This window comes from Urocampus carinirostris, chromosome 15 (assembly GCF_059441175.1).
Source record: "Urocampus carinirostris isolate Australia breed hairy pipefish chromosome 15, RoL_Ucar_1.0, whole genome shotgun sequence".
NCBI lineage: Eukaryota > Metazoa > Chordata > Actinopteri > Syngnathiformes > Syngnathidae > Urocampus > Urocampus carinirostris.
In genome coordinates this window covers 27,149,133-27,171,500 of record NC_142363.1, presented here as the reverse complement: position 1 = coordinate 27,171,500, position 22,368 = coordinate 27,149,133, and the positions used below count along the sequence as shown (strand labels likewise).

General features: G+C 39.4%; 1 protein-coding gene across 1 annotated transcript in view; it reads right to left on the bottom strand.

The window, feature by feature from the left end:
* The window catches only part of pacrg (PARK2 co-regulated), a 268,864-nt gene that overhangs the window by 236,113 nt on the left and 10,383 nt on the right, over window positions 1-22,368 (bottom strand). Inside the window, exon 2 of the mRNA XM_088354393.1 lies at window positions 5,640-5,774. Coding sequence (XP_088210519.1) covers window positions 5,640-5,774 — 135 coding nt within the window. The remainder of the gene's footprint in view (window positions 1-5,639; window positions 5,775-22,368) is intronic.

Sequence of the window (22,368 nt, the reverse complement as noted above, 5' to 3'; positions counted from 1 at the left end):
TTCAAAAGAGGAATATCAAGAAAATGATACTCAAAGTTTATTTGCCACTCCTTCAAGCGGCTCCTACCTCTCCCCTTGCATAACCTTCTCACGACTTTATTTGCGAGGTGACTGATCTTTCAGGTCGCTTGAATTTGTGCCCCGAGCGAGGCAAGAAACAGCTAAACGGGGACGGGCTCTTACTGGGAATCTTTGATCTCACTAACCAGAAGGGAAAATCAAATTTTGACATCTATCACTGTGGATATGGCAGTGAACGTGCTAAGAAAAAAAGGTGTAACAACAAGAGCCAGAAAGCTTTTTTTCCTCAAAACCGTCCTTCAATCCTCTATTGGTTGTAAAAACAAAACTGTCTGCATCTATGTCGATATATTGCTGTATTTTCCTCTTTTCCTAATACATGGCCTGTTTCTCTAAACTTTTTTGCAACTACCACATGTCGATAGATAGAACGATAGAACGATAGCTAGATAGAACGATAGAACGATAGAACGATAGAACGATAGATAGATAGATAGATAGATAGATAGATACTTTATTCATCATTCACTAATCTAAGGTGGTTATCTTTTAAATGCTTCTGTTTTGAATTCTCATAAAGACCAACAAGAAAATTCTACAACATGGAGATCCACCCCATGTTTAACTTTCATTAAGACTTTTTTAGCTGGGTTGACTGATGTCTCAGGTCCCGAACTGATCTGAAGCATTCTGCTTGAAATTGGTGTCCCTTAATAATGCAAAAAAATGGCAAAATCAAGATAATGTCAGCTCTACCCACTCCCCCTACCAAACTTTTCCTCAGGTCCAAGACTGATCCAAAGCAGCTTTCTAAAATCGGTGCCCAAAGCGAGGACATGCTGAAACAAGGACAAAATAGTAAAACCAGGACCAGCTCTTCCTGAAAGTGCTTTATCTATCCATTATCTGCACTGCTTATCCTCAGTAGGGCCGCGGGTGTCCTAGAGCCCATCCCAGATATCTTCAGGCAGAGGGCAGGAGACACCGTGACTTGGCTGCCAGCGAAACACAGGGCACACAGGGACAGACAATTCACTCGCTCATTCACACCTAGGGACAATTTGGACCGGCCAATGAACCTGACATGCATGTTTTTGAGATATGGGAGGAAACCGGAGTTCCCGGAGGAAACCCACGCAAGCACTGGGAGAACATGCAAACTCCACACAGGAAGGTTCGATCTCATGACCTCAGAATTGTGCCGCAAAAGTGCTAACCACTGCGCTGCTGTGCTGCGTGCTCTATCGAATACACCAAGAAGGAAAATATAGGTTTGACGTCAATCGTAATTGATAAAGTAATGAATGTGTAAAGCACAAAAAGTGTAAACAAGACAGCCAGACTGCTTTTTTTCAGGCTGAAATACTTTACAATGTCCTCCGGTCCAATAGTAGTCAGAAACACTGAATTGCTGTCATCTCTGATGCCGTATTTTATCCTTTCTTTTTTATTCTATCACATCAATTATACTCTAATGGTATAACGAGGACTTCCCTAATACACGACACAGTAGATCCAGGACCAGCTCTTCCTGGAAGTCCTCAACCACATTCACCGAAAGGGTATATTATGTTTCAATGTCAATCAAATTCCATAAAGCAATTAATGTGCTAAGCACTAAAACAGTTTGAACACAAGAGCCAGAATGTTTTTTATGAAGGCTTAACTATCTTAAAATGAACTCTCATCACTGTTGCCATATTTTGTACGTCACTTTGTATTCTATCAAGTAAATTCTACTCAATGGTAAGACATCATCCCCTTGCTTAACATTCTGAAATAATTTATTTGCACTGTGACTGATAAACGTCATTAACTTTTCAGTCCCCTGATGTTTTATGTAAAGTAATCACACGATTTTGGTCACCATGGCAATAGCGTTCCTACGGATGTGCACAAAACGTCATCCCTCTCCGACCAGACGATTATGATGGGAATTTGTCATCTTTTTTAAAAGAATTAAGTTCTGTTGAAGAGTTAACTGTCCATTACTATTTGTCCATATGTAGAACTCACCAGACTGCTTTAATACGCCTGCTGCCTACACACACTCAATCGCTGGATACAGGAAGCAACATGCACTCAGGTTCAATGCTCCTGAAAACTTATTTATGCGTTATGGCATTGAATGAGTTGAATCGGTGCCCCGAGTGAGTACCTACCCAAGCAAGACCAGGACTGGCTCTTCTTCTACGTCTTTGATCTCATTCACTAATAGAGAAAGTAAAGCCGTCATTATGGCACTGAATGTGTTAAGCAAAAACACAACAACACACAAGGCGATCAATAAAGAACCTAATGAGATACGACAGCAGTTTGGTTCGGCCCGCATCACAACTCACTGCAAACAAAGCTCAAAAACATACATTACTTTTGACAAACGCGCCGATCATTTCAACATTCCACATCAATAATTCATGCCGGAGGAGCCCCTTTTTCTTACCGCCTCTCTTTGATGCCGGAGAAAGGAGGTGGGAAAAGGGCAAGGTTTGTCTCGTTGGAGAAACGTTACATACAAGGAACTAACGTCGTTATGACGTGAAAGGCTGCAAACGTAGCGAGGCGGCGATTAGGAGTAGGCATTCGTCCCACACACCGAAAGCCAGACTAATGGCTCCGTGGGGGCTTTGATGCACCGGGCTGTATACGGGCATACAGCACGGAAATGTAGAAACAGTTACATACTGTGATTTTATTTAATTTATTTTTGTGCTTTGATCCTTTCTTTCATGTGTGAGGCAGTGCACAGTTTATGATTGATAGGACACGCATCGGGAAGATTGGAATGAGCTAATCCACACCGCCTCCTACAGGAGAATGTTAACACTACGGCTGTATTTGAATACAGAGTGGCATATTTTGCGAGTAAGAGTGTCATTTTCGATCAAATGTTTCCACGAGCGTAGTATGCACTGGCCGTGTTCAATAAGTGTCACTTTTAAGTGTGGTGATGTTGATGGATGATCTTGCTGCTGCTGGGACTCAGGTTTGATGACGAGGGACTCGTGCAGATTTTTAATGGACCGTTTCTTTAATATTAGGGGTAGTTGTGCAAGGCATATGACAAAAAAAAGGAAATTGAATTGTATTTATTGACATTAACATCTATATTGTGAAACATTGTATGCAACGAGAATTAAAACGGCATGCTGGGGTAAAACATGTCATGAAGACTTTGAAAAGAAAAAAGAATAAAAGAATAAATGGCAAAAAAATGATAACCATATTTTCCGCACTATAAGGCGCACCTAAAAGTCTTAATTTTTTTCAAAAGCTGACCATGCGCCTTATAATACAGTGCGCCTTATATATGGCTCAATATTAAATCGCAAGGTCTCGCAACTTACACAACAGCCGCCGACTCGATTTTACCCCGAACGTGGAGTAGTCCGCGGTGTATGCTGGGATTTATATACCGGCGTTTCATTGGCTAACTAATGTGTCAATCATCATTTGAATTGATCGCTATTGGCTAAAGTTATTCGGAGCCTCAGATAGGCTAGAGGGCCGAAACAAACCCGGCAATTGGCCGAAAAAGATGTGTCAATCATCAGTTAAATCGATCGCTATTGGCTGAAGTTATTCGGAGCCTCGGATAGGCTAGAGGGCCGAAACAAACCCTGCAATTGGCCGAAAAAGATGTGTCAATCATCCGTTAAATCGATCGCTATTGGCTGAAGTTATCCGGAGCCTCGGATAGGCTAGAGGGCCAAAACAAACCCTGCAATTGGCCGAAAAAGATGTGTCAATCATCAGTTAAATCGATCGCTATTGGCCGAAGTTATTCGGAGCCTCGGATAGGCTAGAGGGCCAAAACAAACCCTGGCCGAAAAAGATGACTGAATAGCAAGCTTGCTAAACTACGCCATAAAGAAACATGTTTCATTAGTCTGTATTTGTAAATATTTTACTCTCCTGGATTTACTACACTCACGGTTGTAAGAAGACCACGGTTGCGTATCATTATTGAACGTGAGAACTTAGGTGAGCTATGCGGCTTTATATTTTCCCGGTATCTTGTTTTAGAACGATCTTGATGTTGCTGTGATGAGTTGAGTGGATTAAACTCAATTCCAAGTGTTTATTGTCATATGCACAGTAAAGTTGCGAGCAAAAAAGAAAATAGAAACTAAGGAATGGTTGGCATTTCTTGAATCTCAAGACTTTAACCTTCCGAATGATATTTGAAATGATGCATTTGAGTGACATCATACGGACACCGCATCCGCACGTGTCTACGACACGTATTTGCTTCTTTGCAAGCTTTAGGAATGTTAAGGGGGTAATCAGTTGGACTGAATCATCTGACTGTTTTGTCGACGTTCCCATTGTAGCGCCTTATCTATGGAAGATATAGGACCAAAAACTATTTTTTGGGGGTGCGCCCTATAACCCGGTGCGCCCTATAGTGCGGAAAATACGGTACAATGTAGTGCTTAAAGTTATAATAATAATGCAATGAAAAAAGAATAGTGCATCATAACAATAGTGCAATAACATTTAGCAGCAACAATTTAAAAAAACAAGAAAAAACATAAGTCACAAGGTATATATTTTCACAATTTTGTGCAATTGTATCCATTTCCACAGTTTCATTTGGTGAACACAACAAAAGAGGAATGAAAATGAGTTCCGATATGTTTTCGCATGTGCTTTCGTTTAGGGTGTTGATGGCCCCGGGGAATAAGCTGTCTTTGTTAGTTTAAATAAAAACGAATCGAAATCAAAACGCATACAGAAATATAAATCAGGAATTGAATGGATATAAAATATAAATAAAAAATAAGTCAATAATACCTGTATATAAATATATGGAATCATATAACAGCAAAATCCAAAAATAAAAAATGAAACTGGTTATGTCTCGGTTGCCATGGCGCCCAATCGGCCCCGCCCAGGGGCGCCAGCTGGAGCCTGTTGACGGATTGGCTCCCTGTCAGTATTTAAACTCTGTCCAGTCAGCCCCCTTTTGTCGGTCCATCTGCGAATTTCCGTTTTTACACGGCAAGCCCTTTTTTTCGCCTGTCCTGTGTATTCTGCTCTTGTTTTTTCCTGCTACGATCCGTTTGATCTCACCACGGCTACTCTCCGTTCCTGGTTTTAGACTTTTTTCCGTTCCCGACGCCGCTCGTCACGGACGTCCCACTTCCGCGGCTGAGCAACCTACTCCCCGCGACCAACGATCTCCGGATCGAGTGTGCGCTGCTTTCCCTTCTCCCCCAATAAAAATGTGGGTAACGTTACGCGAGTGGGTCCTGTTTCCTGTTCTAGTCCTGACAGGTTACTTTGATATTTGGAGCCGATATCCGTTTTAGCATACGTAACAGGCTAACGCGGGCTGTTGGCGGAGAAAGGTGTCAATCGAAAGGGGAGGGCTAACTACCATATTGGGAATATTGTACAAGTGGATTTTTTCACAAAGGGAGTTTTTGAAACAACAAACAAAATATGAAAATTCGGGTTTTCTTAGGGCTCGGTCCTTCAAATCTGGTTAATTTTTCCGGCCGGGGCTTGGTCTTATTACCCCGCGGGGCAGGTCGGGTCGGGCTGGATTTTTTTTAAGGCTGGATCTTACCTCTACTGACCGGCGAGCGGCTGAAATAAGCAGTGGGTCCTACCTTCCAAGCGATGCGATTTCCTTTGGTGTCGTGCTCGAGCGCCATGGGGAACTCCCCACGTTCATAGAACTTGCGAAACATGGTGGGCTTGGCGGGCCGCTCCTGAAAAGCTCCTGCCGGCGGGGGGGCCGCCACCTAAAACCGGACGCACAAAGCACACACGAATTAAAACGAGAGCTGTTGTTTTATCAAATTTGACCCGACTTGTATTGAGTTCGCTCCCACGGCTAGCTCTTAGCTTGTGTGTGCTGCCGTGCAAAACACCAATGGTGCATGTTTGTGTGTGCACGCCTGTGTTCGCACTGTAGACCGAGGCGATGCCGGGGGCATTGTTAGTATCATATTTATTTTCTCTACCTCCGTAGCTATTACGATGTCGCCGGAAAGATAAAAGGGGTCCTATCATTTATGAGGTTTTTTTGATCTTTTTTTTTTAGGGGCTTTGGTTTTTATGGGACTATCTTTAATGGATTGGTTTATTTTATGTTTTTTATGCTTTCCATAAAAAAATGCATCTTTTTGTTTTTTGAAATATTTTTTTCTGTCTTTTGATACATTTTTTTTCAATTTTTACAAATAATACGTTGGTTTGTCCTTTAAAAAAAAAAATAGGGGAAAAAAATAATAAATCTTGCAAAAAATTCCCCCAAAGAAACGAAAGAAAAAGGTAATTTGTGATATAAATACTACGAAAGGTGGAAAATAATTATGATCCATTAAATTTTTTTTTTTTCTGTTTTTCATATATATCATAAGATGAAATATACCAAACATATACAGTAATTTTTTTTTTTGCTGCTGAATGCTGAATTTTTACAATGCAATATTCTTTTTTCTTCCCACTGTTATTAAAACTTGCGCCAGTCTCTAAGCACTACATTGTAAATACCTTTTTTTGCCTATTTATCAAGACATCCCTATTTATTTGTTCTTAAAATCTTTTTTACGCGTTTGTTTAATACATGTATTTAATTCAATATAATTTTTGCAATTTAAATATATTTTTGGAATTTGCACTCAATATTTATTTCAATCACTGAAGAAGAAGAATTGAAGTAAAGAAAAACATTCTTAAAAAAGAATATTTTTTCTCAGTTTTTCTCATCGGTCCCCTTTTTGTTTTTAAATATTTTTTTGCATTTTTCCTGGATAATTATTTCGATTGGAAGTAAATATAAAAAAAATAAAGCTAAGAAAAGTTGGTAATTAGCGGCATAACATTATTTTGAAAAAGAAAAGTGTCTTAGTTTGAAAATACATGTAATACTTTCTTAAAAACACAGACTAATTGATATTTTTTCTCTTTTTCAAAAATGTAAGATATACTTTCCTTATTTCGGCTTACAAATAGCTTAAAAAAAGAACATGTTGTAGTACCTTTTTTTTTGCGTTTTAGGAATAAAAAAATAGCATTTTTGTTTTTGTGATCCAAAAGCAAGATTTACTATTTTTATCTTAGCTCATGAAAGATGGAAGAATCCTGAATTCAGGGCGGATTTTTTGCCGGGGCATCGGTTGCCGGGCGGGAGGGATTACTCTTGCATGTTCAAGAATGGTATTTTACTATTGCATGGGGGGGGGATATGCTGCAAGGAAAGCTAAAAATAGCTCTAGCTAAAGCAAGGTGAAAGAGAGAGAGAAGGAACCCAGACTTCACTGACTGGTTGAGTGGCTTTTATGGTCAGGAATGATGACGCTGCAGTCAATTATGGCGGCCTGTGTTCATGGCTGAGAAATTACAAGGGCCACGGCTATTTGACTACTTTCTCTTCGATAATGCTCGATAATAAGAAATACACAGCGGCGGTTCCCAAAAGAGACGGATTATTTTATTCCCTACAGAAGTTGATCAACATGCAAAGGATGACACTGCTGCTGCAAAAAAACAAAAAAAAACAATAGAAGAAAATTTTGCTTGTTTTAACTTTTATTTAATATTTTATTTACAATTATTATTTAATCTCATTTATTGTAATCACCTGCTACTACGTGCCTGTAATTTGTGGCCCCGGTGAATCGCAGGTTGAAAAAAATATTCTGTGATCTATTATTCCGTGATCTATGAATATAGAATAATAATAATAATTAATAATAATAATAATTTCCTTTGTATTGTCATTCTTTGTAACAATGTACACAGAACGAAATGTCGATACACCTGACCCGTTGTAGCGAGCCGATGCAGCCGCAGCCAACAGAGGGCGCCGCCATTTTACCAATGTTATAAGTCTTAGGTATGACTCGGCCGAGGCGCGAACCAGCGACCTCCCAGTCTCAAAGCGGGCGCCCTACCATCTAGGCTACTGAGAATGAAAACTTTATTTCGAACATGATATAATAAAAACAGGACAAAAACAATGACTCAACAACAAAAATAATGTTAACATAACATGGAAGAAGCAGACACTTATTTTCCCTACCCCTTCATCTTCCCTATTAATTACATTTTTAAAATAGCTCCTCTTTTGTGTCTAATATAACAAAATCTCACGGATATACATATCACATAGGTCGGATATCAATAATTATAATCATAACAATAGTCACATATTTAATTAACTAATCATCGTACTACCCATCTATAACGTTATAGTCTCTCAATATCATTGTGACACCAATGATAATAACAATAGCAAGAATAACAGTTATGATATAATAATAGTAACAATAACAACAAGGTTAACTATAGTTGTAAACGCAGTATTTCCAATCCCTCGTATCACTCATACGCCATTTTCTTCATTTCTATATTCTGCCAGTAATGTTTTTTATATTTATATTTGAACATGTGAATAGTTGGACATTGTTTGATCTCGTCTTGTAAATTGTTCCAAAGTTTGACTCCATGCACAGATACACACATACTTTTCCTGGTGGTTCTCCCTTTTGGGATTATGAATTTACTACAGCCCCTTAAGTTATAATTTCCTTCTTTCCGAATGAATAATTTTGGGATGTTTTCTGACACTATATTTTTGTTGACCTTAAATAGTATCTATTATTTCTTATCGTATGTTGCCAGGAGCAAAGTGTATTTCTGTTAAGCCAGGACACTTATTTTTTACCATTCACTCCACTCAAATGGGAATTGCACTCCTGAAGCCATAATCCATTATCCCCAATCGCATATTGCTCCAAACGGGAACCAGCCGAAGTCACTTTTGTAAGAGGATGTGCCGTTCCTGCCCGCCGAAAGTGAAACACACAGTTGTGGGCACGATCCATTATTCCAGGTCGACTATTGCCAGGAACAGGCCGCATTTTTTCTTTTTCAGTTCAGGCCACAGTGACCTGTGGCCCGCCTAAAACGAACTGTACTTTTTTGGCCACAGTCGACTACTTCTGAGAGCGAGGGCCAAGGGAGCACCTTTGTTCCATTCATGGTGGGTTTTTTTCCTCATTCTTTCCATCTAAAAGGAACATCAGCCTCGTGCCTGGGATCCATTATCCCCAGAGGGCCATTGCTAAGAGCAGGGGAGAGAGTATATTTATTTTGTTAGCTTAGACCGCTGAATCGTACCATTGTGGCCTAAAATGAGCTGCACTGTGACCGAGATCAATTAACCAGGGTTGACTATTGCTGAAAGTAGGGGCTGAGAGAGCAAATTTGTGACATATGTGGTGGCTCTTTTTTTTGTTCTTTATGCTTAAAATGAACAGCACCCTTGCGCCTGCAACCCTTTATCCCTGGTAGTCAATTTCTCATCTTTTAAAGATATTTATTTATTTTTACTTCAAAAACAACAACAATTATATGTTACCATAATTATTATGTTTGTTCTTAATTGTTTATTTGTTAAATAAATGATATTACAATTATAATTTTCACTAAGATAAGACAAATAATATTTTAAAGTATCTGCGATATTTCAGTTTAGTTTCATGTTTCTCTTTTTCGAGGATTATTTCTCACTTTACTTAAAAATCAACAAGTATATATATATATACGTATAGATCAGGCATTGTGATTTCTGGATTATTCTTTTTGGTTTATCTCTCTCACAGTGGACATGACCTACGATTAAAATTTCAGACCCCTCCATGATTTCTAAGTGGGAGGAATAGCAAAATAGCAGGGTGTTCAAATACTTATTTTCTAAACTGTATATATATATATTTTTTTCAATGAATATTTGTAAACACTTTTGTATTTGTATGTAACGTACCCTGGCATGTTTGTCTTGTAATTCTAATTATTTGTACAATGTGTTTCTATTGTTAACGCAACATTGCAGTGACAAGTGTTTTCTTTAACAAAACATTACAAAAAAAAGACTAAACAATATCTGGAATACACACCATTTAAAAGAGAATGCGGAGCTACGAAGTTGATCGTGAAGGGTTTCGGTATTTTCTATATTCAAAAAAATTACTTTTGAAATTCAAACTCTCCCTAATGCAGCCGAACTCCGCCGCGAGGAGGATTTTGCGTCCTCGGGGCCCCCGCAGATGCGATAAACGCCACCCGCATGCCTCGTTTTCCCCCTCGTGAGTGAGCTCCCGTGGAGGTGATTGAACGCCAAAGGGCTTCTGGCGCTACTGTCATTTATAAAATGTGCCACCCGGAGACGAAGTAAAAAAAAAAGATGCTTCTGCTAAACCACATTAGTAAGCCACCTCCATGGCTCACCTGCTTGGTGTTGACACATAGACCGAAGGTGGCAGCGGGTGGCGGTTCGGGGGGGACCCCGATAAAAGTAGGAACGGAGCAGAAATGTCAAAGGAGGAACAAAGACGCCGAGAAGCGAGGAAAATGAAAAAAATGGAGACGGGTGACGATGAGGAGTTGATAGCGGGGGAAGCGAGACGAGAGGCTGCGGCTCATCAATTCTGATGGTTGCCACGGCGATGCGGGACATCCATCACGACGCCATCTTTCCCTACCCGAAAACAAGAGCGTGCCTGAACGGCGAGTTTTGACTTTGATGACGTGACGCTACGGGAAGACTTTTACTTATGAATCTCGTTTTAATTTATCTACACAGACACCTTGCTACTTCGTGCTTTGGTTATCACTGATTCGACTTAATTGTCTTTATTATCATTGATATTAACGCATCTTGCATTCTGTTCTGCATCACACAGCATGCAGCAAATGCTATCATGAAGGCAGGTTGGAGAGTTCTTTGTGTTTTGAGTTTGTGCAACTCTGTGCACACAACTGTAAAAGTCAATGTGTCCGCCAAAACAAACTGGAATGCACGGCAACAGCTAGCTTTTAGTGGATCGTAACATTGAAAAGAAATTCATGAGTTAAATAGGACTCTGAGGAAATTCAGAAGAGATCAAATCACCAGTGGGTTATCGGGTCCGGAAGTGACTAAGGCGGCGACGGGAGAGAAGGCAATAGCAAGTCTGCAGGTTGCAGCTAGGCTACGTAACAACCCTCACAAGCTACCCCTGTATTTCACAAACTCCAGATCCATCATCCATGAAATGGATGACCTGGAGCTTCAACTCTTGGGAAACTGGTACATTCGGAACAGTTGTATTTTAATCATCACTGATACATGGCTCAACTGGAGTACCAGCTCAGTAGCCTAGATGGTAAGGCGCCCGCTTTGAGACTGGGAGGTCGGTGGTTCGCGCCCCGGCCGAGTCATTCCTAAGACTTAAAAAGTGGTCGGCGGCGCCCTCTGTTGGCTGCGGCTGCATCGGCTCGCTACAACGGGTCAGGTGCAATCGACATTTCGTTCTGTGTACATTGTTACACAGAATGACAATACAAGGAAATTATTATTATTATTATTATTATAGCCAATGTTATCATGCAGCTAGCCAGAGAAACCCTCCAATTTCATTGTACTTTTGTCTAACGACAATAAAAGAGGTCATTCAACTACCGTTCTGAGTTGTCTTTTTATTTGGAGATGTATAATTGTTATCTTCGTTAAGGACGTACTCGAGGTAAGTTTGACCCGGGGTGTTTTATGAAGGTGCGACACGACTTGGTCGATTATCACTTCTTGTGGGTGGTTCTGGTTTCATGAACCGCAATAACAAAGCTATGACTGTATTATTGAATAGCAATCCCAGAGGCCTTACATAGATAATGTCAAAGAACGAGAAAACCAGATTGGACAAAGATGGATGGATGGATAGATAGATCAATAGATGCTTTTTAAAACTTTTTTTACTGAAAGAACTCAAAAGATCTTTGGCTGTAACATTCCTGGGAAGGCATAAAATGTAGCTTTACTAGTTCAGTTGCAGGAAGTTCTTACAATTTACAACCAATACATTCAATATTTACCCCAAATAAATGTCCATAATTGAAACGTAATCCTTGCACTGATACACCTTTCATAGAGACCTGTTTAGGTGTAGCATGCACCCGACAATGACACTTCATAGGACAATACATACTAACGCCAGCTGCCGTTAATCATTAGGGGAGAAGAAATGCGATGGGAAAGTCAAGTCAAGTAAAGTCAGTTTTATTTGTATAGCCCTTAATCACAAAGAGTCTCAAAGGGCTGCATAGGTTATTACACAAACTATTTTTCCAGACTATTATAACATCATCCCCTGATCTGGAACCAACATGAGGGCAAGGAAAAACTCAAAAACCTCAACATGAGGAAAATGAAGAAAGCTTGAGAAGGGACCGCACATGTGGTATCCCCCTTTTAGGATCACCAGACAGCAAAGGATACAGATATTGTCCACAAAAAGTATAGGTTATTCATATGCAATAGAGTAGAAGTGTATTTTAAGCTTAGATTTAAACATTTCCACTGAGGTTGCAGATCGGATCTCAGGGGGAAGAGCATTCCACAGCACAAAGCAAATGTGATTTTTGAGGAAAGTTGTTATGGAACGTGGAAGCAATGTCAAGCATATACAAGCACTTTATCCTCAAACCTTAAAAATACAACATTAAAATTCAAGGATTTTAAGCACCTGTACAAACCCTGAACATAAACCCTACAATAACAAGGGTTGACTAAGCCCTCTGTCATCAAACTCATAAAAATAGCGGGAAAAAAAAAGAGAATTTCAAAAGACTTTAAAATAAATGTGATAACGAAAAATTACATCTTGAGAAGCCGACAAAAACTCCTCTCAGATACGGTTTCCAAAGAAAAAAGCGGGAAAAAAAAGAGAATTTCAAAAGACTTTAAAATAAATGTGATAACGAAAAATGTGATAACGAAAAATTACATCTTGAGAAGCCGACAAAAACCGACAAAAACTCCTCTCAGATACGGTTTCCAAAGATGCGTCAAATAGCATGCATGACACGACTTCAGCCACCAGGGGCGCTGTCGTGTCAATCGCAACTCGTTAAATCGAAGCTCCAAGGTATAGGATTGATTTATTCACTCGGTTAGAGGCTGGGAATGGAAAAGGAGGCGAACAAAGACTCATACAAATGTCTAGACACCTCTTTGACTGTCAACGGCGCCAATCTGCAATGCAGAGCGGAGAGAGCACACGGGGGAACACGCGGTTGAATGGATGAATCGAGAGAGGGATTGATGACGAGCGAGCGCACCTGCGCTGACCTTGACATGCTCACCTCTCGGCGGAACGGTGCCGGAAATCGAAACAAACGCGCTCTTGCTTCAGCTGGTTTGTTTGTTAGTGCGTCGCCAAACAGAGAAACTGGAGAAATGAGCTGCATAAGGGTTTTTTTTTACGTTGTGTTTTGGTTCAAAAAAAGGTGAATTAATAAGAAAGTCATTAAATATTTATTTGGATATTTGTTTTGTTTTTTGGCTTGATTACATGGCAGAATGTGGTTATATTATACAGTAATCCCTCGGTTAATAGGGGCCAAGACCACCCACAAAAACTGAAAATCTGCAAAGTAGCGGCGCTCCTTCAAAAATGCTTAAAAAAACGTATACATGTATACAGTATACCCCCCTGTATACAGTACACCATATAGAATACGAGTAAAGAGAGAGAGAGAGAAATTCATGTTATGAGAAAAAAAAATGTAAAATATGTTGTATGGATATAAAATACGTCGCGTCACAGAGTTCCTCCATGATAAACTGAGCGCCACATAAGAAGGGGGTGAGGTGGGAGGAGTTAAAGGAGGGGGGTGAGCGAAGCGGTAACTCACCATGACTAAGCATTGTGTCAGGGCCTCCCCCTCCCCTTTACAATAAGAGTGTCCACACTGTGTCCTCAGTTGACATAAGCTCGCGTTCAATGGCGTCAAGTCAATAAATGCTTTTATTGAGAAGGTAAGGTATATTTTTTAGACCCGCGAAGCTCTGAACCCGCAAAAGTGGAACCGCGAACTAGTGAGGTTCCACTGTACATATATTGAACACCTTGTGTCATATTAGTCTCTAGTCTCAAAAGGCTGCACAAAGACTATTGCAAATTAGTCAAGTCAAGTCATGTTTACTTGCATATCCCTTAATCACAAAGAGTCTCAAAGGGCTGTACAGTCCACAGATTATTGCAAACCACAGACTATTATGACACCATCCCCTGAACTAAAACCTACAGGAGGGCAAATAAAACACAGATATTGTCAACATAAAATATAGGTTATTCATATGCTGCCCACTGCCCAAAGATAGCTGGGATGGGCTCCAGCGCTCCCGTGACCCTACTGAGGATAAGCGGTGCAGATAATGGATGGATGGATGCCTCATCCATTTTGTAAAAATGGTTGTAGTACATGGTTCAGACACAACAAAATGTCCTTAAACTGTTGAGCAGTGAAGATGGTATTATTTCAAAATAATTCAAATTTTGAACACGTTTTTTTCTAATTTTGATCTCCAGTGTATAAACATTATTATATGACAAATGACTTTGTTTACATTTCTAATTTTTGTAATATTGTCAAATTTCTGTAAAAAATAAATAAATCAGTTTGTAGATTTTTTTCTTATCAGACGTTGAATTTTGTTCGATGTTGGTCCAATAAACAATGTGCAAATAAGTGACAGCTCAAAAATCAGAATATCCATATAACAAATCCAGTTCTAGGAATTATACAACTCAAAAAATGATGACGCTAGAAGGTAACATTAAAAGAAAATTTATACGATATCGAGTTTAGAAGATGAAGTGTGTGTACATGAGCAGATGTAACCTTCAGTATATGTCCAAGCAAGTTTGATTTAAGTAAAAGGTCAAATTTTTGATGTGCTCTCTCCAATGGAAAACCTTCAGAATCATTTGCCACAGAAGAGCCTTCCAGGCACCAAGGCTGAATTCTAGGAATTTAAAAAAATCGTAGTTTTCACATGCTCGTTTTGCAAAAGTAATATTCTACCAGGGACCCTGTCAGAATGGTTGTTGTCATTTTGTACCTCTAAAACAGGGGTGTCAAACTCATTTTACCTCGGGGGCCACACGATAGAACAAACATTCTGTCTGGGCCGGACTAGTAGATTAAAGGGGAAGAAAAAGAGGGATTAAGAAATAAGAGAAAGAGGGAGGGAAAAATATAGAGGGCGGGACAAAGAAAGAAAAAGAGAGAGAGGAAGAGAGCGTGAGAAGCAAAAGATAAAAAGTCATGAGAGATGGGGAAAAGAAAGGGAGAGGAAGAAGGAAATCCAAAGAGAAATACAAAGACAGAAGGAGAGAAAAGAGAAAAGAAAGCGCAAAGGGTATGAAGAGAGAAAGAGAAAAGAGAGAAAGATAAAAAAGGAAATTAGAGCAAAAGAGGTTAATAGACACAGAGAGAGAAAGAGACAAAGAGCAACAAAGGAAGAGAAAAAGAGAGACACAGAGAGAGACAGAGACAGAGTGGGAGAAAAGGAGTGGGAGTGGGAGAAAAGGAGTGGGAGAAGGAGAGAGAGAGAGAGAGAGAGAGAGAGAGAGAGAGAGAGAGAGAGAGAGAGAGAGAGAGAGAGAGAGAGAGAGAGAGAGAGAGAGAGAGAGAGAGAGAGAGAGAGAGAGAGAGAGAGAGAGAGAGAGAGAGAGAGAGAGAGAGAGAGAAATAAATACAAGTACAAGTGTCTTTGTTCGAGGCACCTGGCTTTGGCAACATCAAGCTGACATATTTCAACCTGCAGCTTGTTTTTCTCTTACGCTTCTCTGAGTCTTGTCTCGCGGGCCGGATTTAATCCCTTAGCGGGCCTGATCTGGCCCGCGGGCCGCCTGTTTCACACCTGTGCTCTAAAAGCTACGGAGTATATTAGCTAAGTCCTGATGCAAAACAACACATACTTCAATAGCATTATCAATATCAACGGACTTATAAGGAATATGAATAAGGTATTGGGCAGTGTGGTCATAACTTCGCTACAAATGTATATAGAGAAAGACATTTCTCATCAAGTAGAAACAAAAAAAAATGTTCATACTGGATAAGTGTAGAACATAATTCGGGTTATTTTTTGTCTCATTAATTTCACATCTCGGCATAGTTTTTTGTTGTTGTTGTTTTTTTAGAATAGTTTTATATACACAGGGTTGGGTAGGGTTACTTTAACTTGATTACTTTCAACTACTTTTGGATTACTCCAATACCAAATATGCTAAATATGAATAAAATGACTCAATTTTGTGCAGGCTTGGGGAGTAACGGAATACGTGGAACGGCAAAAATGATGTTGGCAAGCTGTTTGGATTTATTTTCATTTTGTTTCCGTCGCATTTGATGTTCGTTTTGCCGGAGATCAAAGAGATCAAAGCCAGGAGAGAAAGCTTACCACGTGTTGTGAGTCATCATTGTATTCATATTTAGTTTCTTTTGTCTTTTATTAGCATATTTGGTATTGGAGTCATCCAAAAGTCATTGAAAGTAATCCAGTTAAAGTAACCCTACCCAACCTTGTTTATACATTTACTATACAGACGCAGTGTTCTCGTTTGCCCGCGTCCCTGTGTCCTAGACGCATCTTTTTTGCTGGGGACGTATTGTGTCAAATCAACGTGCGTCCCCGGAACGCAACTTTTTTGACACAAAATTGTCATTATTACCCGATTACTAATTTCAATAAATCAATAAAATCAGAAAAAATGATTAAAAGTGATTATTAAAAAGGTTGGCAACTAATTTCATCATCGATTTGTTGTATTATGTGATGTATGAGCCACTAAGCATGTTCAATCGATGCAAATAAGAGTGCATTGAATTTCATCGCGGGGTTAAGGGTTGTAGTACCACTTTGGTCTGACAGAGGGCCCCTCATTTAAGAATTTGTCTTTCTTATTATTTTATTATGGCATGAAGCAGTCAAACACTACAATTTTCAAGAGATCAGGAAATACTGCAAAAATACAGAAAAGAAAATCAGAAAATACATTGATAAAATAAAGTAAAAAGAAAAATTATAATGATGACATGTTTAACTCAACAAAAGTGGCGGATTCTTAAGCACGTTGTATATCATTTGCACATCGATTTTTATTATTTTCAAAGATTTAACCAAAAAAAGAAAAAAGAAAAACAACAAATGCGTTGACAACGCTTTGAATATTATGTTTAAAGTTGATATATTATTTCGTGTATACATATTTTTTGGTGAACATAAAACAAAATGAAATGTTTCTGCGTTTTTGTTTTGTACAATAAGTCCACATTTTGTATGATCTTTGGATACTTTTGGTAGGAAAAGACGATTCTTCATATTTCCAACTGTATGGAATTCATACTGTATGTATTTTTGTTTATCATAGGTTGACAAAGACTTTTTTATTCTTTTATATTATGGAAGATTTCGTTGTTTCGTGCACTATTTTTCAATCCGTCCAAAACTTCGATATCGAAATAAAGAGAAATACATTGAAAATGTGATTTTTAAAAATCTCATTCATTGATTAATCCTAAAAATAATCGACCGATAAACAGTGTCCCCTCTAAGCTGGGCGCGTGCGCAATTGCGCACTGCTCGCACATTCTCAGCGCACAAGAAAATCTAGCCAGCGCACAAAAATGAGCGCTCAAAATTACTAATTAAGAAGCGACTTAAGTCAAAGTTGCAAAAAGGTAAAAATACACGGGTTCCCCTGACGTTGTGTCCTAAATGTGGTATTTTGAAGTCAATGTCGAACGAAGTTGAAAAGTAAGTTAATAGAGTTTGTCGAGAACCGGCTTCTTCGGCTCGGCTCACTAAATGGAACCGGCTCTTCGGGTTGTTTTTGCTTCTTTAATCCCAACATGACCAAATATTATGTAAATTATGCACAAAATGACTTAAAAGAATGGGGGAAATAGAACAAAAAAGAGAAAAATACCAAACTGAAAAAGTAGTGAAAACCTGGGAAAAAAAGAAACAAAAGGAAGAGAAAAAAGAAGGAAAAATTTAGAAAAAAAAAACGAAAAAAAGAAAAGAAAGGAATGTAGGAAAAGAATTAAATAGAGAACAAAAAGAAAAAAGTAACAGCTCGGAAAAAATAAACACAATGAGATTTTTTTTAAAGGAATTTAAAAAAAAGGAGAAAAAAAACACGGAAAAAAGAAGAAAAAGATTAATTTCCAATTATATCAAGTGAATCTTGTTGCCAACATTGTACTTACACTAAAACATGTGATTAAGTACAGTTCTGTATCTTACAACCGACTGAATAAGCCCCCAAAAATGTTAATAGTATGCGACAAAATATATCAGGAAATAAAAAGAAATGGATATCTTGTGAAAGACGTTTGTAGGCCGTACAACCTTTGCAATAGTACATTAGTCAATTCATTCAAAAGAGAAAAATAATTTTGCATTGCCGGAAACTCAGCAAAATGTAACTTGATATCAAGTTTCAGACATGCTTGATAATGACTTAGTTGACACACTTGGGATTGCTGTTGCTCACTGTTGTTTCAAGCGTTGCTCACCGACTTTGTGTGAACGCTCAGACCCGTGGAAAATTACAGGGAACATTGCCTACAAACCCATGAAATAGCAAAACCGTGAAAGAAAAAAGCGTTATGGTAAGGGATTACTGTATATGCATTCTAGAACCGAGTTGTTTTACATTAGTAGGTTACTCTAATTTGAATAACGCATCCCATCATTTCACTATAGAAATTACAGCAATCTATTAGTGTGTTTTGACAAAACAATCGGTCACAGCTACGCAAAGATTGTTCAGTGAATTCTCCCGAGAAAATCCGGCCTAGTGCTCCCGTGCCCGTACCGCTGCAAATAAAAGCTAGCTAATTTGTTGGCGGCGCCAGTCTCTCGGCGGGCTGACCTTATCAGAAAAGCCCGGTGCCTGTCTATTCCATCTTCCACGACTGGCCTACCCTGCCCCCTCCCCAGAGAAACAGCACATTTCAATAACCTCTCAACCGAGAACGCTGGCGGAATGTAGCCGACCAGAGCGGCTGTCAGCAAAACAGGTGACGCGACGTGACTCTTATAAACCAGCCTCCCGTCCCGAGAGGGGGTGGGTAAAACGCAATTTTTTTTGCCAGCTGAAATACAGAGATCCCTCACTTATGTTGGGAATTAAATATCAAAATGTACAGTTTACCAAATTGTTTGAATTAGTTATCTGACTCCATTAACCAAACACAACCTACATTCACCCAGCAATTTATGCGCGCTCGTTTCTTGAGGAAAAGATGAACAGGAAAGCCGAAATTTCCACACAGGGGCAGATTTAATCTCATTAACAATTCAACTAAGTGTACTGCATCGAAAACGGCCGAATTAGTCTCGTTGGCAGGGTTGGGTAGGGTTACTTTAACTGGATTACTTTCAATTACTTTTGGATGACTCCAATACCAAATATGCTAATAGAAGACAAAAGAAACTCAATATGAATAAAATGATGACTCACAACACGTGGTAAGCTTTCTCTCCTGGCTTTGATCTCCAGCAAAACTAACATAAAATGCGACAGAAACAAAATGAAAATAAATCAGCTTGCCAACATCATTTTTGCCGTTCCATGTATTCCGTTACTCCCCAAGCCTGCACAAAATTTGGTAATTTTATTCATATTTAGTTTCTTTTGTCTTTTATTAGCATATTTGGTATTGGAGTAATCCAAAAGTCATTGAAAGTAATCCAGTTAAAGTAACCCTACCCAACCCTGCTCGTTGGAGTCTCTGGGAAGCCCATTGGCAGGGTTGGGTAGGGTTACTTTAACTGGATTACTTTCAATTACTTTTGGATTACTCCAATACCAAATACGCTATTAAAAGACCAAATAAACTAAATATGAATAAAATTATGACTCACAACACGTGGTAAACTTTCTCTCCTGGCTTTGATCTCCAGCAAAACTAACATAAAATCCGACAGAAACAAAATGAAAATAAATCCAAACAGCTTGCCAACATCATTTTTACCGTTCCATGTATTCCGTTACTCCCCAAGCCTGCACAAAATTTGGTAATTTTATTCATATTTAGTTTATTTTGTCTTTTATTAGCATATTTGGTATCGAAGTAATCCAAAAGTAATTGAAAGTAATCCAGTTAAGGTAACCCTACCCAACCCTGCTCGTTGGAGTCTCTGGGAAGCCCTCTTCTGAAGTCCTTCAGCTCTCTATTCTTGGCCCACGTCTCCCGCAAGATGGTGTGCCGGCTCTTCCCATGGGCGTGCCAAGGAAGCCCAACGTGGGGCTTCTCGAAACAACGCCGAGCGTTTCTGCGTCATCAGGGCCTTGTTCTCAAAACAATGCCTGCCGTCCTCCGTCCGAGTCCTGTTATCAACAGAACTAGACAAAATATCTGCATTTAGAAACGGCCTGACCTGTCATTGAACTAAAACCTACTCAGTGAAAATCTTCATTGCATTATGAGTCAATCGTATAAAATCCTTCAGTTATCAGGGTTAATAGGGACTGGAACCACCCGCGAAAGGTGAAAATCCACTAAGTAGCATCACACCTTAAAAAAAAACCTCTCCATTTTCATGATGTCAGAAGTGGACCCAAATGCAAAGAAGCCGGAGGACGGTTTGCTAAACAAGGGATGATATTTGCTAACAAAAACCAGGAACGACAAAAACAAACCGAGTCTTAGAAAAGTGCCCAAACCATAAAAAAACTGATGGAACGAAAGTGGTGTGGAATGGCAATGGCCTGACAAAGTAGAATAGAATAGAATAGAATAGAATAGAATATACCTTTATTGTCTTTGTTACAAAATGGGTTAACATATTGTGACAACGAAATTGGGCATGACACTCCAGTTTTACACATTCACAGTGAGGTATGAGCCAAGAAGATAAAGGAACAGAGAAGATAAGGTTATAAAAGAAGGGGGATATGGCTAAAGTTATAATTTACATGGTGTCAAGTCATTTTTCTTTGTATAGCCCTTAATCACAAAGAGTCTCAAAGGGCTGCACAGGTTATTACACAGACTATTTTTTCAGACTATTATTACACCATCCCCTGATCTGGAACCAACATGAAGGCAAGGAAAAACTCAAAAACCTCAACATGAGGAAAATGAAGAAACCTTGAGAAGGGACCGCACATGTGGCATCCCCCTTTTTAGTATTACCAGACAGCAAAGGATGTTGCAATCACAAAAAATACAGAAATATTGTCCACGAAAAGGATAGGTTACAAATAATGGAGTCCAAACAGTAATATACAGTGCGAAGGGCCAAGGTGATTAGGGACAGGTGCCCAGTTCAAAACCTGTTTGGGGTTCTCCTTGGGAAGGTAGCACATCGGATTGTGACATTATCCCCCCCTCAAGGCCAAAATATTAGACGAACACTGAAACACTGAAAACAAAAAGACAGAAGCCACATCAAAGAGAAATTCACTGGAACAGGGGACGGCTGAAGGCCTTTGTCCGTCTCCGATGAAACAGAGCCAAAAACAGCCAAGGACTACTCTCCTCGCCGCCGGGAGATGGACCTTCTTGCCACTGAGAGTTTTTGTCTCTCCCTGCTGAAGCAGGGACCAGAAGCAGCCGCCAGGACAGACACCTTCTCGCAGCCGGGGCACCCGTTACACCCAATGTTTTGCGTTTGTGGTCAGCATTATTTTTGACTGAACAATGGTAAAAAATGGTGTATTATGTGCACCCAAACGTTGAGTTCATTTTAGGTAAAAAACAAAAATACGAAATTTGACCTCGATACCATTGCAAATAAAAGTAATTCTGCAGTCCAAGGCTTAGAAAACTACGGCCAGCCGGCTGTATAAGGCCTGCCCACGAATTTAATCAGGCCGGAAGATGCGTAGACAAGCATAAGAAGAAAAAGAGCCGCTTCTAATTAAACAATGATTTGCAGTTTTTAATATGTCCCCTGGATGTCGCCAAAGTCACCCACCACTCCACAACTTGAAGCTGTATGGGCATACAGACGCTCCCCTACTTATGACCATTCGACTTAAGAAAAACGGAAGGTACAAACATTTTTTTCAGGATGTCGAAAAATATGCGGACATTGCTGTATGTTAGATTTTGTATTTGTATTTTTCCGAATAGAGGACATTACTGTAGTGCTTCTTTCTGCCACTACCGGCGTGTGTGAGAGCTCACCCAGCATCCACTCCGAAGAAGAAATCCAGCTTCTACTTCCTAGTTCTTGTGAAAACATACAGTACTACGTGTACTGTATCTCTAGCGCACTCAGAACTTTGACATTTTTATAGTTTAATATCTTGTGCATCAATTTTTATATGGTTTGCATAAAGTGTAAAGAAGAGACGAGTCGTTTCTTTTGAAATGAAAGTGGAATAAGAAAGCTTGATGCGGTTGAGAAAATGGAACGCGGAGGAGGACCACTTGGAGCGCATCTTCCAAAAGATAGTTAAACTCAACTTTATTGATCATTATAGAGCGTATTATCATATGAAATATTTACTTTTTAGTACAAAAAAATTCAGGTTACTT